Below are 16,965 nucleotides of genomic sequence, written 5' to 3' on the forward strand. Positions count from 1 at the left end.
ATTATAAAATAAATTTTTGAACATACTTACCTGGTGGTTATATATAATTAAAATCCCCCCCTCCTTCCCTCTACAGACTAGAGGCATGGAAGATATAGATACCAATGGAATGGTTTCTAGGTACCTCGCTAGAGGCGCGCAGGTAGCACACCTGGCTATCCAATCGTTGATTGGGGCGAGTTTTGAATTTTCTGCCGTGACGTTAGGGACGCAAGTTATGTATATAACCACCAGGTAAGTACAGTATGTTCAAAAATTTATTTTACAATGAAAATAAAAATTTTTGGTAAAAGGGTTCTTATGTGTTGCATTGTAAGTATATCCGGAACTTGTTGAGTAGAGACAAGTCTAGAATGACACTGGGTCTGTCCGAGTCCTTCTCGGGAACATAAAACAGCTTTCCCTGGAATTTTGATGGACTTCACTTTCCTCATTACCTTCTTATTCAAGAGTTCTGAGGCATATTCTTCCAATAAGGGGGAGTGTTGGAAGAATTTTGGAAAGATGGGGTGGATTTCGTTCCATTTCCAACCAAGTCCATTTGTAATTTGGCTGTGGACCCAGGGATCGAAGGTCCAACGATCCCGCAAGTGGAAAGTCTGCCTCCTACCTGGAACCTCACATTGTTTAGAGGTTCCTGAGGACATATTTCTGTGACCATGTCCTCCTCCACCCTTGGGGGACTTCCGGAGGATCCTCTTTCTGGGCCCTTACCTTGTAGGGCCAAAAGGTGGTCAAGTGCCTTTCAAAGCCTGGATTAAATACAGGTGACTGGCTACCAGCTGATGAGAAACCATCTAGAAGGTGGTTTATGGCTGGGCTACCATTTGAGGCACCGTGATCATGGTCACGGTCGGAAATTGTGCAGTTCTAATGATTTCCTCTTTGAGGACATGCCACACTTTTTGGAGCAGGTTCCCATGATGAATGGGAATTAGGAGTTGGTGAAAATATCTAAAAAGGGAGACCTGACTGATTGAAATAATTGCAGAGGCATCACACTTACGTAAGTTGTTATGACAATATATAGTATGCTTATTCTGAAAAGACTGGAGAGAAAGATTGATGAAAAGCTGAGAGATGAACAAGCAGGATTTAGAAAAGGTAGAAGTTGCACTGACCAAATTTTCATTTTGAGACATGTACAGCAATGCATAGAATATAGAAATCTCCTTTTGATGGAATTGTGGACTATGAAAAAGCCTTTGATAGTGTGCACCGGCCAATTTTGTGGAGAGTCCTGCTTTATTATAGAACTCCTCTTAAATATGTAAATTTGATTATGTCTGTTCATGAGCATGGCAAGTCCAAAGTTAATGTTAATGGAGTCTTATCAAGTGAGTTTCTAGTAAATGGCGAAGTACTTCAAGGGAATGTGTTGTCACCTATGTTGTTTATCCTCCTCATGGTCTTTGAATTGTGTAGAACAGTCAGAGATGATGGAGAAGGATTGGACTGGATTGGTGATAGGAATTTAGCAGACCCAGAGTATGCTGATGATGCTGTCCTTCTTAGCAGAACACCACAGGATTTGCAATGCTTGCTTACCAGAATGCATGAAATATCACACGAGGTGGGGCTGAAGATAAATAGAAGAAAGACAGAGATGATGAGAACGGAGTATGCAATGGAAGATGAAATATCATTGGAAGGAGAAAAGATTAATGAGGTAGAATCATTTAAGTATTTAGGAACAATGATCTCCAATACATTGTCTTTAGAATATCAGACAATGGCTAGGTTAAGTAAAATTTGGAAATCAAATTGCCTAAAATTTAATATAAAAATCAGACTATATATCAGTTTAGTGAGATTGGTGTTATTCTATGGACGCGAGTCTTGGTATGACAATGAAACAATCTCCAATAGATTTAGCAGATTTGAGAATAAAACCCTCAGAAGGATATTGCGAGTTAAATGGCAGGATAGGATTAGAAATGAAACTATATGAGAGATTACTTGAGTACCATATGAGGGGTAGATGGAGATGGTTTGGGCATGCTCTTCACACTCCCCAAGAGAGCTTAGTTCACCAAACGTTTAACTGGGCTCCACAAGGCACTAGAAGAATTGGAAGACCCAGGCCTACATGGCTTCGGACTATAAAGCGCGAAGTAGGAGATGATGAATGGAGAAGTAATGAATTAAAAGCACAAGATAGAGACGACTGGCGAAATCTATCCTAGGCCCTTTTGCGTCAATAGGCGTAGGAGGAGATGATGATGATGGTGAAAGGCAACATAGTAGATGATGAAAAGTATGGGGAGTACAATTCTTGTTTTAATTGTAAACATGCTCTCCCTTTAACATGATCTACCTTCACAGCAGAGTTGTATGGTATTCTGACTGCTATTGTAAAAATAGCAATGGGCCAAATTAAAGAAGGTGATTTTACTTGTGTTGCTGGCATGGACAGTTTTTAATTCAACTAACCCTTTAATCAACAATTTTTAGAGTGGCTATATGTAGCAATGCAAGCAAGGAAGTCGAGTTTGGCTGGCTTTTACCTCAGTGGGTGTGCCAGAAATTGAAAAGGCAGATGAATTAGCATAAGAAGTACCAGAAAAATTATTTCCTGGAAGTTATCTACTTCCATGTAATGACTTTTCTGCCTCAATTCAAAATATCTCTTGTAATATTTGGCAACATTAGTAGAATTCTGTTGACCAGAATAAGCTGAAGATCACAAAAGGAAATAAAATACTATGCCTCAAAGGTGGGGAAACTGCTCTTTATCACCTTAGAATTATGCACACAAGTTTAACACTAATTGTTCATGACTGGCAGGTGCCAACCCCTGTGTAATGATTACTTGGTTCCCCTAACTGATAGGCATTTAAAGATTGAATGTCCCAGTCTCGTGGATATAAAAGAAAGATTCCTTTCTGAAGTTCATAATGAAGATAGCTGGTACAACTGGACACTAGAATTCCTGGTACCCCTCGCTCTGATGAAGTGTACCCAGTCACACTCTTACTACGCAGCGAGTTCCTTTATAGCCCTGACCACCACGACCTCTGCAATCTCTCCTCAAACTACCTGTTTGGTTACTCGCCGCACAGTAACGTTGTGATGATGCAATTCAGCAGAGCGAGGTATTCCAGGGACTCTTGTCCAACTGGACGTCCGTGCCAAGATTCCTGGAAGAGTTTTGTATAATGCCAGTGGCATTTTTAAGTTTGTTTTGGAAGCTTGCCTTCTTACTCAATTTTAAATGGCATATGAAATTTTAAATGCTTCATTTGTTAAGTTATATATTTATTTCTGAATTTTGTATCCCAATTTATTAATTATTTATCAATCATACTGCAATCAGCATCGGGTGACAATGTTATGATGCCAGATAATTATCAATCATTCATTCTTAGGTTGCATGTAAATGTTCTTCTCCACGAGTTGCCTCGTCTCTTTAGGCTGTCATCTTTCCTCGACAAAGCATCAGCAGCTCATTGTGCCTCTAATTTACTATTCAGGCTAATTTAAAATTTTGGGTTTGTGATTATCCAAATATATTTACTAATGATAAAATAAATTTATCTTTATTTTATAAACCCTTAACTTTTACAATATGTGACTTACAATATGTGACTGTCCCCTATCTTCCCAACTATGTCACACCTTGATTAAATTACACGTAGAATGATTTAGTTAACTATAATGTACTGTTGGGGACCTGAGGACATACATTGACCTACCTGAGGCACGAGGCACCTGGGCTTCTTACCCCACGAGCTACCTGGGGTTTTTGTCTCTCTCTCTCTCTCTCTCTCTCTCTCTCTCTCTCTCTCTCTCTCTCTCTCTCTCTCTCTCTCTCTCTCTCTCTCTCTCTCTCTCTCTCTCTCTCTCTCTCTCTCTCTTTTTTTAGGTGAATAATTTCTCTATAAATTTCATGCAACATTTGAATGCTACACGCAATTATGCTGAGTACAAGAAATTAATCTGTACTAAAAAAAATATAAATTCTTAGATGAAAATGTCTTGAATTACCCCATTTAAAGCCAATTGTAATGATAGCTGCACTTCACATTGGTAAGATATATGACTTTCATCATCACAATTAGTATAAGCTTTAAAGATGCCCTTCTACAAACTTCAAAGCAAATTTATTTCAATATGCAAAGCAGTTTGAAAAATAAAAGACATGAATATCACATATGGTGTTAACAACTAATAAAAAAAAGTCCTGTGTATCTGTTGATACAAATGGTATATCACATTCTGGTTCATAATAAACCATGAGGCTAAGCACATGCCTAGGTAAATGTGAATGACAATGCATGATATTCTAGGAAATATAATACACTTTGAGTGCAATAAGGCAAAATTCTAAAAAAAAATCTATAGCACAAGCAACATACAATGCAAGATACTTTAAGTTTTCTACAAAGGTAAAAACTACTCACTCCAATAATGCATGCAGAGTCGTGGCGTTAATAAACATTCATTAAGCAATAAAGCTCATCTCTATAGGAACAAATAGCAGTTAAAAAATATACACTCAAAATGATGTGGCAGAACTATCAGTGAAAATGCTAATGTAAAAATAATTTAGACAAATTTCTTAGTGAACAATCTGGTACAAATATTTTTAATCCTTTTATCCAATATTTTGGATGAAAGGTTAATGAGTAGCCTACTAACAAAGAATATATGACTGGATGAATATTTGATGCAAAAGTTTATCAAGATTTTTTTTATTTCAATTATTTATAGAAAAAAATCATAGTTGTTGGGTTGTAAACTTATATATATCAAACAAAACTAAAATAAACATGAATGAAAAAATGTATTTGAAAATCTATTTGAAATTCATCACTTTGTAAAACATAGGCTTTTTTGTATTTCATGCTCCCTGATGGTTTTAACATTTCACTTCCCCTCAATAACTAGTACAAGCAAAAACAGCAATAATACTGGAGTAATACTGCAATCTTAAATATGATATCCATTGCGTTACAAGCTTAAAATGATTTAAAATGAAAACTTTCGCTTTATTGTTCTGATTTCACATAACGGACATTAAGTTTTTCTATGGGTTGACTTAAAATATTCATGTACATTATTTCAAATAATAATCAATATCACCAAGTCACTTTTACTCTCACATGATTGGCCTAAAGGACTTGATCTTAAATGAAGATTGAAAACCTGATCAATATCAAACTTAAGATATTGTACAGATCAATGGAAAGAGACCAAAGGAAAAGAATGGATGGCATAATGCAGAAAGGCATAGAACCTCCAGTGACTCTAATGCTGGATAGAACCTTCAGTACTGCCTACAATAGGCCAAAGAAGGCACACTTCTGTGAGAAGAATTTGTTTTCAGCATACTGTACTGTATTAATGAATACAAGTACAAAATTATGATACTGTATTAAACCATGACACACCTTAAATCAACAATAAAACAAAATTTTCTCAGTTAATATAAGATCAAACTACAAACCTGTGTTTCGCTGATCTCATGGGAATATAAGTCAGCTATCAGTCGATGGAAATACTCCACATGAGGGCTTGCCACACCATACAAGTAGTCAGCCTACAGGAAGCAAGGAAGCACATTCATTCTCAATGCAGCTAGTGTTGCATTACACAATATGTATCAAATTCTTCAGAAGTGTACGTAACCCAAACTGTTAATATAGTAATCAAGACAAAAAAAAAAAGCAGCAAGATTAAGTACTTAGTAAATGGGTTGGTTACAGGAGATGTTAAAAGAAAAACTATAAAGTTGCATAACATCTAAAATATATACATAATATACATGGGGCATGCAATTCTGTTGGGAAGGATATTGACAATCTGGAAACTGATTTTTCCAACTTAATCAGATAAAAAATGAGTAAAAGTAAAAGTAATTCTGCCAAAAATTGCTATTTTAATATCTAACCCATATGTATTTATTAAGATAAAGCTAAGAGCAATTCAAAAGGCATACTATATTACATACTCCTCTACTATAATTTTTGAGCAAGACTTGGCTAATACAGTACAATTATGAAAAAATCAAAGAATTATATTCTTCTAAAGTAACCTTTTATCAATGAAAGGTCAAGCAAAAGAAATCTATGAATATAAATTGATTTTGAATGGTAAAAAGCACTGAGGTTTTAAAGGAAGAGGAAAATAATTTAATTTACTATATTGGTTACTGCACTACTGTACTAATACAGTATTCTTTCATTTAACTATAATAGTAATCTATCAACTAAACAGGATGGTATTTATGTAAAATTGAAAATGTATGATAAAAAATGCAATATACTTAATCATAATACTAATGAAGATGCCTAATAATCCTTCAGAAAATAATTTATCTTTTCTTCAACATACCTTTTGTTTTGTGTAAATAACCACATATTCAAGAACAATTTTTTAGACAATTAATATAAATGCATTATCAACTTTCATATTTGTAGAATATCCAAATGTATACAAAACATAGCAGTCCTGGAAATTCAATCTAATTCAATCCTATGAAACAAATAGACATAAAAGTATGAACACATAAAAAATTTGTAAATTTCCTGTACACTATGGAATTTCAACAAACAGTAACTTAACAACACTTAGATAAATGAGTCTTATTACTTAAGAAATCCTTTGTATTAACACCTAGTAATGTGTATAAAACATAAAATAAAACAGCCTGATTATTCACTCTTGAAAATTTTATGTAAAACTATTTTATTAAAATGAATGAAAAATAAGGATCTACACCAAAAGGTCCCACGATGAAATAGTTTCTTTGAAAATATTGATGTAATAAATTCTACAGTTAACTGTACAAGTCCCAAATATGAATTACGCATTTAGGGACAAAATTTACAACTTCCTATCTAAGTACTAATCATAACCATGTAATGCAACATTAACATATAACACACCATAGTGAAATGGAAATCCTCTAGCAAGTAATAAAATAAAAATGCAGATCTATACCAATAAACACCCAGTGCTACAGAACAACTTGCCATCACATGAATTTGAAAAATCCATCATAAACTCAATTTGTAAAAATATCTGTGTAAGCAACTAAATTGACCAAAAACTTATGTATATATCTAACTTAACATACCGATACCCTCACCATTATTTGCTCATAATATAACGATCAATAGAATATGCAACTACAATAACACCTTTATATACTGCAGCCTTTACTGAAGTACAACAAAAAGGATAAAAATACTGTAGAAGATATTGAGATCCAAAAATATGAAGTTGGAAAAGTATATGGGGAAATTTTCTTTTTCTAAAAGCTTACATGGATTATTAGTCTATATATTTTTCATTTATCTGTACACATCAGAAGACAGGGTGTCCATCCATGCAATGTTTCCAATGCAAATCCTTTGGCATTTCCATTTAACCAGTTCAAAACTTCTTTATTGTTTGCATCCAGTGACTCAAACCATACTTCTTTAAATTACTTTTGGGAACAGAAAAATATCTGAAGATGCAAGATTGGCATTTTATGGACTGTGTTGAAGGGTTGCCATCCGTATTTATTGAAAAAAAAAAACATACTGCATGGTTTTTAAGGAATGAAAAAGTCTGAAGGTACAAGATGGGTATTTTAAGGACTGTTTAAGGATTACCATCAATATTTATAAAAAAAATCACATTGTACACTTCTTAGGCAATAAACTGAGGTACCATCTTGATTTAACAACATTTAAGGGTACAACTTCTCTTTCCATTTTCTGGCCTGTGCATTCTTCAATCTTCCAAAGACCACTTTGTAAGTTTCCCATAATTATGTTTCTTTTTACCCTTTATGGAAATCAGCAAGTATTACACCATCTAGGTCCCCACAAACTTCAGAGTTAATCTCTCAGATTCGAACTTCACTGGTTCAACAGATTATCTTAATAACACTGCTTTGATTGAATTGTGGATTGATCTTAAATTATTTTTCCATTTAGTCTGCTTTAATCTATGTTAAAAGCACTAGAGAGAGACTATTTTTTTACCCTTATGGTCCTCACATAGCATTTAGGGGACAAAAGAATGACATCTTACTGAGACAAAGATCTATATTCAGAATAAAAAACACTAAGCCATGTGAGATTCCATCTTCATTGGCAATTTAACCGCCCATGATTTGCAGATCTTTTACACAAGATTCATCACAAGGGACAGTTTTTTCCTTTGTTGCAAAGCTGCCTCTCTCTTTACTTGACACTCATCCCTTGTCTGCAGCCTCTGTCTTAGATAGTGAAAAATCTCCATTAACATTTTTAAAGCTTCAATGATTACTTGGTTTCCATTCAAGTTCCGTGCGGAACTTGGTATTTTATCTTAATTTCAGTTTGCTAATATTTTGAGTGATGAAAAGGTTACTTACATAATCCTATTTAACCTAGCATTAAAGACTCTAACCATGCAGTTCTGAGCTAAGGTCAGAAGGGATGGCAAAATCAAACCTCACCTGGCATTTCACTCTGAGAATCCACAAGCTATTAAAACGTAAAAGATGCGGAAGTAACTGAACGTCATGTGAATGTCAAATAACAAGGCATGGGTGACTAGCATTTTGTATGTGGAATGGGACAATTAAGTTTTTTGTCATGAAGTCAAAGAGTACTACATGGAGAATAACCTCTCACTCCATGCCTTGCTGCTAATGGACAATGCTCCTGCCAATCTTCCAGCCATTGAACATGACCTAATGGAGGAGTTTAAATTCATTAGGATCAAAATTCCTGCCACCCACCACCATTCCAATACTCCATGGATCATTGGACGATCTTAAATTTTAGAAAGATGTACACAAAGGCAATGTTGCAGTGATGCATCAAGGTTATTGAAGGAACCAACCTCCCTTTCCTATAGTTTTAAAAAGAACATTCCCACATCATCAGCTGGCTTCAAAAAGATTGATGAAGCCTGGGAAGGGTCACCAATAGAACCTTTCATTATACCTGAAGGAAATGTTGGCCGCTTGAATACAAAATGATTGGATGTTCTCGAAAGACCTCACAAACGCATATTTTAACATTCCTATTCATCTAAATTCAAGGAAAAGCCTTTGTTTTGTCAATGGGTCAAAGGTTCAAGTGCCTAAGTTTCGGGCTCAGAACAGCCCCACAATCAATTCACTGAAGAGGATAAGAATTAAACAAGTTTCGTTACTCAGGTTGTTGGATCGGCTGCGGGTCACAGTCAATGTCAAAAAGTCCCAACTGAATCCGACTCAAAAGATTCTACACTTGGGAATGATAACAGCAAAAGTTCCTTTTCAGGTTTTTCCATCAGAGAATGGGATGAACTCCTTCTTTTGCTACAAAAAATCAAAAATTTTAAGTAATTTTTATTTTTCCTAACATACTTACCGAGAACTACTTTCTTAGGAGTTACCTGTAATCTCCTCTCTACCGACCAGTTTTGTGTAGGATACCCTAAAACCCGTTTTCTATGAAAGCCTATCTCGTCATTAGAGAATGTGCCCCGAGGGTAGGCTTTGCGCTAGGTCGAGGTCCGCTTAGGTCGTTAACGCCAGTAAGTTCTATTGATGCAGCACAATACTTGCAAGGGCAGAGAGGCACTCGGGGAAGGAAGGGAGGGCCATTACCCGAAAGTAGTTCTCGGTAAGTATGTTAGGAAAAATAAAAATTACTTAAAATTTTTGATTTGTTCCAACCCGAATACTTACCTCAAACTAATTTCTTAGGAGACTTACACTTTAGGAGGCGGGAGTGCTTTTCTGACCTACAGACCCAGTAAGCGGAAGCCAAGAGGCCTAGGTATAACGGTACATACTAGAAAACGGACGAGAGGGTAACTACACAAAGAGCTCACGTTAGTGTCTAAGTACTCACCCTTTGAAAAACTTCTTCTGATGTTGCATCCAGTAACGTAGTTGCGGAGAACGTGTTATCCAATGGTACAAGATGGTTATCTCCGATGAGGATAGGGAACAACTGGGGAGGATGAAAGGAAACGAACCTGTGTCTCCCGGTTTGCTATCCGCGATTGAGCCTGGGCCTTTTACCGTTAAATCACTTGGAGAGCGGAGATGACTGTCCCAATGGAGAACCTGTCTAAGGACTTCCTCGAGTAGTCCTTGAGGTAATGGGCAGTAAAAGTAGACTGGTTAGACCAAGTACCTGCCCGAAGGATCTGACCCACTGCCATGTTTTTCTCAAAGGCTAAGGACGTGCTCAGACCCCTGATGTCATGAGGTCTGGGGACGCCTGGCACGGCCAGATCTTCTTCCTTGTAGGCCCTGGCAATAACTTGTCTCAACCAGAAGAAATGGTGTTCTTGGATACTTGTTTCTTAGTAACACCCGTGGAGACGAAGAGGCTCTTGATGCCTGGCCGGAGATGAGCCGTTCTTTCAAGGTATTTTCTAATGGCACGGACCGGCACAATTTTAAATCCTCAGCATTACCCGTCTTAGGGATGGCTGGTATGGAGAAACCTTCGAATTTAGGATCCCAGACAGCTGGGTTCTGGGTCTTCGCCACAAAAGAAGGAACGAACTTTAAAGATATTTCTTTCCACCCCCTCGAATGAGAGACGTCATAAGACAGCCCATGGATCTCTCCTACTCTCTTAGCGGACGCCAAGGCTAGCAAGAAGACTGTCTTGAGAGTGAGATCCCTGTCTAAGATATCTTTCAAAGGTTCGAAGAGGGGGCCACTCAACATCTTCAGGACCTTAGCTAAGTCCCACTGAGGCACCCTAGCTGCTTGTGGGGGGCAGGACTGCTCGAAGCTCTTGACAAGCATCGAGATGTGCCTAGAGGAACCCAGGTCGATGCCCTTCAGGAGGAAGACTTGGCCCAAGGCGGCCCGTACCCCTTTTATGGCTGGGATTGACATTCCCATTTTGTCTCTGAGATATACCAGAAAATCCGCTATGTCTGGGACCGAGGCTTTGAGGGGTTTAATGTGCCTCGAAGCGCACCACTTCATGAAGGAGGCCCACTTAGCTTGGTAGACCGCAGCTGAAGACCTTCTCAGGTATAGCGACATTCTCTTAGCAGTAGCTGATGAATACCCTTCCTCCTTCAGGAGTCGCTCGATAGTCTCCAGGCGTGAAGACGCAGAGACTGTGGGTTGTCGTGAAATCTGAGAAAATGTGGTTGGTGTAGAAGGTCTGACCTATCAGGGAGTGGCCACGGAGGTTGACTCGCCAGGTCTTTTAGGTCTGCGAACCACTCTCTCCGGCCACCAGGGCGCTACCAAAGTCATCCTTAAGTTTCGGGCCGTCCTTACTCTGTTGAGTACTTGCCTTATCAACGTGAAGGGGGGAAAAGCGTACACGTCTAGCACCTGTGCTGAAAGGCATCCTCCAAGGCTGCCTTCGGATCTGGTACAGGAGAACAATATACGGGAAGTTGAGCGTTCAGTTTGGTTGCAAAGAGGTCCATCACTGGGGAACCCCAACGTTGGATGATGAGCTTGGCTACTTCCGGAAGGAGGGACCACTCTGTCCCTACTATTTGGCCCACCCTGCTGAGACCGTCGGCCAGCACGTTCTTTCTCCCGGGGATGAACCTTGCTAATAACACAACCTGGTTCGTTTCTGCCCAATCTAGAATCTTTATGGTGAGATCGCACAACTCCCTTGACTTCAAACCTCCTTGTTTCTTTATGTACGCTACTACTGTGGCGTTGTCGCACATCAACGCCACAGTGTTTCCCCTTAGTAGATCTGCGAAGTGTAGGCAAGCCTTCTGGACTGCCTTCAACTCTAGGACATTGATGTGGAGGTCCTTTTCCCCGTCCATCCAGGTTCCTCTCGCTGTCTCGTCGAGGAGATGGGCTCCCCATCCCTGGTTGGAGGCGTCTGTGAACAGCAGTATCTCGGGGGGGTCGTTCGCGAAGGGCATCCCCTTGAGCGAGTTCGACCGGCAATGCCACCATTCCAGGGAGGGCCTCGTGTTTGGTAGAACTGGGATTAGTACTTGTTGCGAGTCCAGTTGGCACCAGAGGTTCTTCAGGTTCCATTGGACGGCTCTGCGTCTGATTCTCCCCTGGGGAACCAGTTTCTCCAACGACACCAGATGCCCTATTAGTCTTTGCCAGTCCTTCGCTCTCCTGGGGCGCCCCGATAGGAACGGGCGAATGATCTCCATGAGATTGTTTATTCTGTCTTCTGAAGGGAAAGCTTTTCCCAGAAGGGTATCTAGCGTCATCCCCAAGTAGGTCATTCTGGTGGAGGGGGATAGGTTTGATTTTTTCGGGTTGATCACGATACCCAGATCCTTGCGAAACTGGAGAAGTTTCATCCCTTGCTCCTTCAAGAGGTCCTTCGAGGAGGAAATAAGCAACCAGTCGTCCAGGTATCGGATGGGGCGAATGCCTCGTTCGTGAGCCCACACTGAGACTGTCGTGAAGACTCGTGAATACCTGGGGCGCTGTTGACAATCCGAAGCAAAGGGTCTTGAATTGCAAGATCTGGGAACCCCATTTCACCAGGAGAAACTTTCGACTCGAGGGGTGGACCGGAATTTGGAAGTAGGCGTCCTTGAGGTCTATGGTCATCATGTAATCTTTCTCCCTCAAGGACAGTAGGACTGACTTCGGAGTGTCCATTTTGAAGTCTGTCTTCTTTATGAACTTGAGAGCCGACAGATCTATAACCGGCCTCCACCCCCCCGTCGCCTTTTCTACCAGGAACAGACGACTGTAGAAACCCGGGCTTGGGTGTAGAATCTCCTCCATGGCGCCCTTCTCCAACATGGAGGACACTTCCTCTTGAAGGGCGGTCTTCTTCAACGGATCCTTGGGGACCAGCCACTCTGCTCGGATGGCCGGGATTAGAGGGGGTGGTTCTGCTAAGAACGGTAACCTGTAGCCCTCCTTCAGTACGGACACTGTCCAGGGCTCCGCTCCGTGAGCTTTCCATGCTTGCCAATATAGTCTGAGGCATCCCCCAACCTGAGGCTTGGGCAGGGATAGGGGGCCTCCCACTCTATCTCCTTCTGGAGGAGCGGCCTGAACGGCCTCTCCTGGAGGCAGAATAACCTGTCCTAAAGTAGGCTGAAGCTGCTGGGGCCCCCCCTATGGGGGGGGGGGGGGCTGAGGTGCTGAGGTCCAGGAGGAAGAAGGAGTTTCTCTCTTCGTCATGCTAGGAGAGGCCTGAGCCGTCGCGGCACTGTCTGAGACTGACCTCTTGTAGGGCGGTCTCCTTGTAGGCGTAGGCCTGGGGGTGCTTAATTCTTTTCTCTTAGATACCTTCTCCATAATGGTTTGTAAGTCCTTTAAGGGGAACAAGGAGTCACCCCACAAGGGAAGGCTCCTCATGGCCCGCGCCTCCCTGTCTGGGGCCTTTCGGGACACCTTTGCCAGGATGGTGTCCGCCTTGCAGAGTACCCAATTCGCTGTCAGGGCGAGCGATTGGTACGTCAGGAACTTGAGCGTCTTGCCCCCGGAGGTGATAAGTTCCCTCAGGAGGTTCTGCTGTTCCGGGTCTGTAGGATCAAACGTGGCTTGCACTCCTACTAAGGTGGAAGCCCACCAGTCTAGCCAAGAGGAGATGTGCACCAGGTCCCTCGACATTTCCTCCATCATCGCGGCCTCCGATGGAGAAAAACAAACTGGGGCTGAAGAGGCTCTGTCCTCCGAGACGCCCTGGCCCAGGATGTCAAGAGAAGGTTCTACTTTGCAGGCTCCTGGTCGACGTCCTTCTGGTACATAGACCTTGCCCTGCGTCTTGAGCCCCTGGAGTAACTTAGAAGAACTCTGAGTCTTGGGGGCTTCGGCATTACTTGCCACCACTTTATCTACGTATTCCTGTCCCAGGATGAGATCCCGGGCTAGAGGGAGAGCCAGGGAGGTCTTAGGCAGGGTAGGGGCCTGCATTAACCATATAAGGCTGGACCTCCAATAGTCCTCGTCGGTAGCTGCCGGTTCTTCTATTTTGTGATGCCTCCTGATAAGGCCAATCACTCTTCTATAGGCCGAGTCCTCCGTCGGGGAACCCTCCCTACCGTCAGCCGAAGCCTCGGCTTGAGCCCGGGGAGCCGGGTCACCGGGCACTCCCACCGGGCGCCTTGTTCTTGACACAACAGGCACTCCCCTGCCGAGGTACTGGTCCTCCCAGGCGGAGGCTTCCGCACCAGGGGCGGGGGTTAGCACAGGCATCGCCGACCCAGCGAGGACTAGTGTCCGCTCAAGTTCTCTGGGGGACGAGGACGCGGATCCCGTGGGCTGACCCGACAGCGGGAACCGTTCGGCCAGGCTGCCCGTAAGGAAGCGCGGTTCACCCCGCTGGGCGGGGTGAACCGGAGGCTTCGCGGTCTTATGCCTGCATGAAGAGTCCTTCTCGCGAACCTGCCTGCGAGGGTCATAACCGTGCTTGGAGGACGGTCTCCTTGGCGAGAAATCCTTGGACCACCGGTCCGTGGAACATCGTATCTCTGCTTTACGGGGTACGAAAACCCAATCGCCATCGGGTGACCTACTCCTCCTGTGTTTTCTTCTTGGAGAACGGGAGCGCTTCCTGCTGTATCTGGAACGCAATCTTGAACGGGAACGCCTGCTCCTGGACCGCTCCCTCCGACGTCGATGTTTCCTCCTGGCTTCTTCACCCGACGAGAAAGACTCCTCCGAAGAGCCCGACGTCACTGCACTTACCGTACGGCGGGCGGGAGCGGGGACCGCGGGGGACTTCGCGACTCGTTGCGTACCCGAGGTAGAAGGTTGCAGGAATTCTTCGGGAACTTCCGTGAGCGGGGTTGGGAACGAGGTTTGGCGCTCAACACTAGGGAACCAGGAATCCAGGCCCTCTTCCATTCGCATAGGGGACCTACCCGGTGTCTTGGGAAGCTTCCACCCGAAGGCATCACTCCCTGCGGAACCTAACTTACCCTGGTTGTCGCCGCCTGCCGAAGAACCTGAAACACAGGCCCACGAAGGGAGCGAAGACACAGAAACAACGTTACTACCCCACAAGGGGTCATCAGAGGGCACGTGCCCCCCAAGCACAAGGGCCGAGTCTCCAGAGCACCCTGACACAGCACTACCGGGCTCCTCACTAGCCCGAGAAGGTCCCGCAATCCCTACTGCACATTCACCAGATTCCTGGGGAAGAACGCTCGGTTCTTTCCCCACGATGGACTTACCTCAGCCCCTACTCTGGGTAGGGGAAGGCGAGACAGAAGCCCCGTCGGACTGTTCACTGGGTGACGGTAGCGGCGAAGAAACACTAGCCTTCCTGGGTGAACGTTTCGACGATTTTCTCTTCTTCGTGCCGTAACGCACCCACTGGATATCACTCCAACCAACACACTCGGGGCACGTATCTGAAGACGAACAAACTTTGCCCCTACAGGAAGAGCAAAGGGAGTGAGGGTCCACTTCAGGTTTGGAGAGGAACGCTCCACACGCTTTACCGGCTCTAGGCCCAGGACAACGGCGGATTTGCTCCATAACGCACAAACACAAGACACAGGAACGCAGGGAATCAAGGAATACACTGGGGAAGCACAAGGGCGGAAAGTGAACACACAGGAACACAAGGGATAAGTACAAGTTACCACGTGGTAAACACGTGGGACACACGCGGCGCACACAAAGGGTCGAGAGAGAACGAGAGCGACGTGGTGACACGTCGCGACCAGAGAACTTACTGGCGTTAACGACCCAAGCGGACCTCGACCTAGCGCAAAGCCTACCCTCGGGGCACATTCTCTAATGCCGAGGTAGGCCTTCATAGAAAACGGGTTTTAGGGTATCCTACACAAAACTCTGGTCGGTAGAGAGGAGATTACAGGTAACTCCTAAGAAAGTAGTTCGAGGTAAGTATTCGTGTTGGAACAAATCAAAATTACCGGAACCCATTTCGGTGTGAATGCTGATGAGGCCTTTAGAAACCACAGCCTCCTTAGAGAAATTAGTCCCACTGGTGCGTATGAAAATAAGGGTTTTCCATTTCACCTAACTAGGTCACATTGGAACAAGACAACAGATCTAGACACCTTAACAATTCAACCGATGATAAACCAACTTCTACTGAATTGGTAAGACAATCAGTCATGTGTCAGGAGGAGTCTCTTTGGAGTTAAAAATCTCAGACCTATCTCTGTTTACAGATGCATCACAGGAAGACTGGAGAGCAACTCGGAACCATTTACAGGAGATAAAACTACACATAAACTGCCTAGAATTACAAGTACTATACAAGACTCTTCAAGATCAAGAACAACTAGCGGTAGAGAAGTCAGTGTCAATGTTTTCAGACAAAGCGACAGCACTCGCCTACATCAGGAACCAAAGGGTACAAGATTGCCATTCTTATATTGAATAGAGGATGAAGTGCCATCGTAGACGAGTCTAAGTGGACTTGCTTTACTTCTGCAGTTCATTCCTGAAAAATCAAGCATACTAACAGACGAGCTAAGCAGGAAAAAAATCAGATTTTGCCAAACAAATGGTCTCTACATCTATTGATATATCGAGAGATTTGAAAGTAGTGGAGTCACTCGAGTGTAGAAATGTTAGTCAGATCACTGACCAAAAGATTTTTTTGTTCACCTGTGCCAGATTCATTAGATGGAATGGTAGATGTTTGGTAAAAGACTGGTCAAATCTGGATGTTTCCCTATGCTTGTCATGATTCGACAGGTGATAAATAAGTTCAGGATATCTGTGAATAATAGGATGATGCTAATAACTCCTTTTGATGATCTGATAGCTTCCCTTTCTGGCCACAGAGGGGTTCACAGATCTGTGGCCCAAATTGTCTGAATGTGAAAAGATTGCCATATAGAATGAATCTGCCCAACCAACCAATATCAAAGGGGATACATCCAAACCAATCAGCGCTACATCTGACTGCATGGAGACTAGCCAGAAACTAAGGGTTTTCAAATACATCTAGCCTGTTTAGATGTTCTAATGGACAATCTTCCATGAACTTACATAAAAGATAATGGAGGTTTTATTTTGATTGGTGCAAAGTTAGGAATCTGTTCAGGATAAGAACTAGCTTGGATAATAATTTT

The 16,965-nt window shown here is 42.5% G+C and overlaps 1 protein-coding gene across 4 annotated transcripts in view; it reads right to left on the reverse strand.

Moving 5' to 3' along the window:
• Positions 1-16,965, reverse strand: part of Iml1 (GATOR complex protein Iml1) — a 486,471-nt gene that overhangs the window by 24,164 nt on the left and 445,342 nt on the right. For 3 of the 4 annotated variants that reach the window (XM_068390604.1, XM_068390583.1, XM_068390591.1), the window contains one exon: positions 5,450-5,542. The exons of the other annotated variant lie outside the window; for it this stretch is intronic. In XM_068390604.1, the coding sequence (XP_068246705.1) occupies positions 5,450-5,542 (93 nt within the window). The remainder of the gene's footprint in view (positions 1-5,449; positions 5,543-16,965) is intronic. 4 annotated transcript variants of the gene reach the window in all.

This window comes from Palaemon carinicauda, chromosome 1 (genome assembly GCF_036898095.1).
Source record: "Palaemon carinicauda isolate YSFRI2023 chromosome 1, ASM3689809v2, whole genome shotgun sequence".
Taxonomy (NCBI): Eukaryota; Metazoa; Arthropoda; class Malacostraca; order Decapoda; family Palaemonidae; genus Palaemon; species Palaemon carinicauda.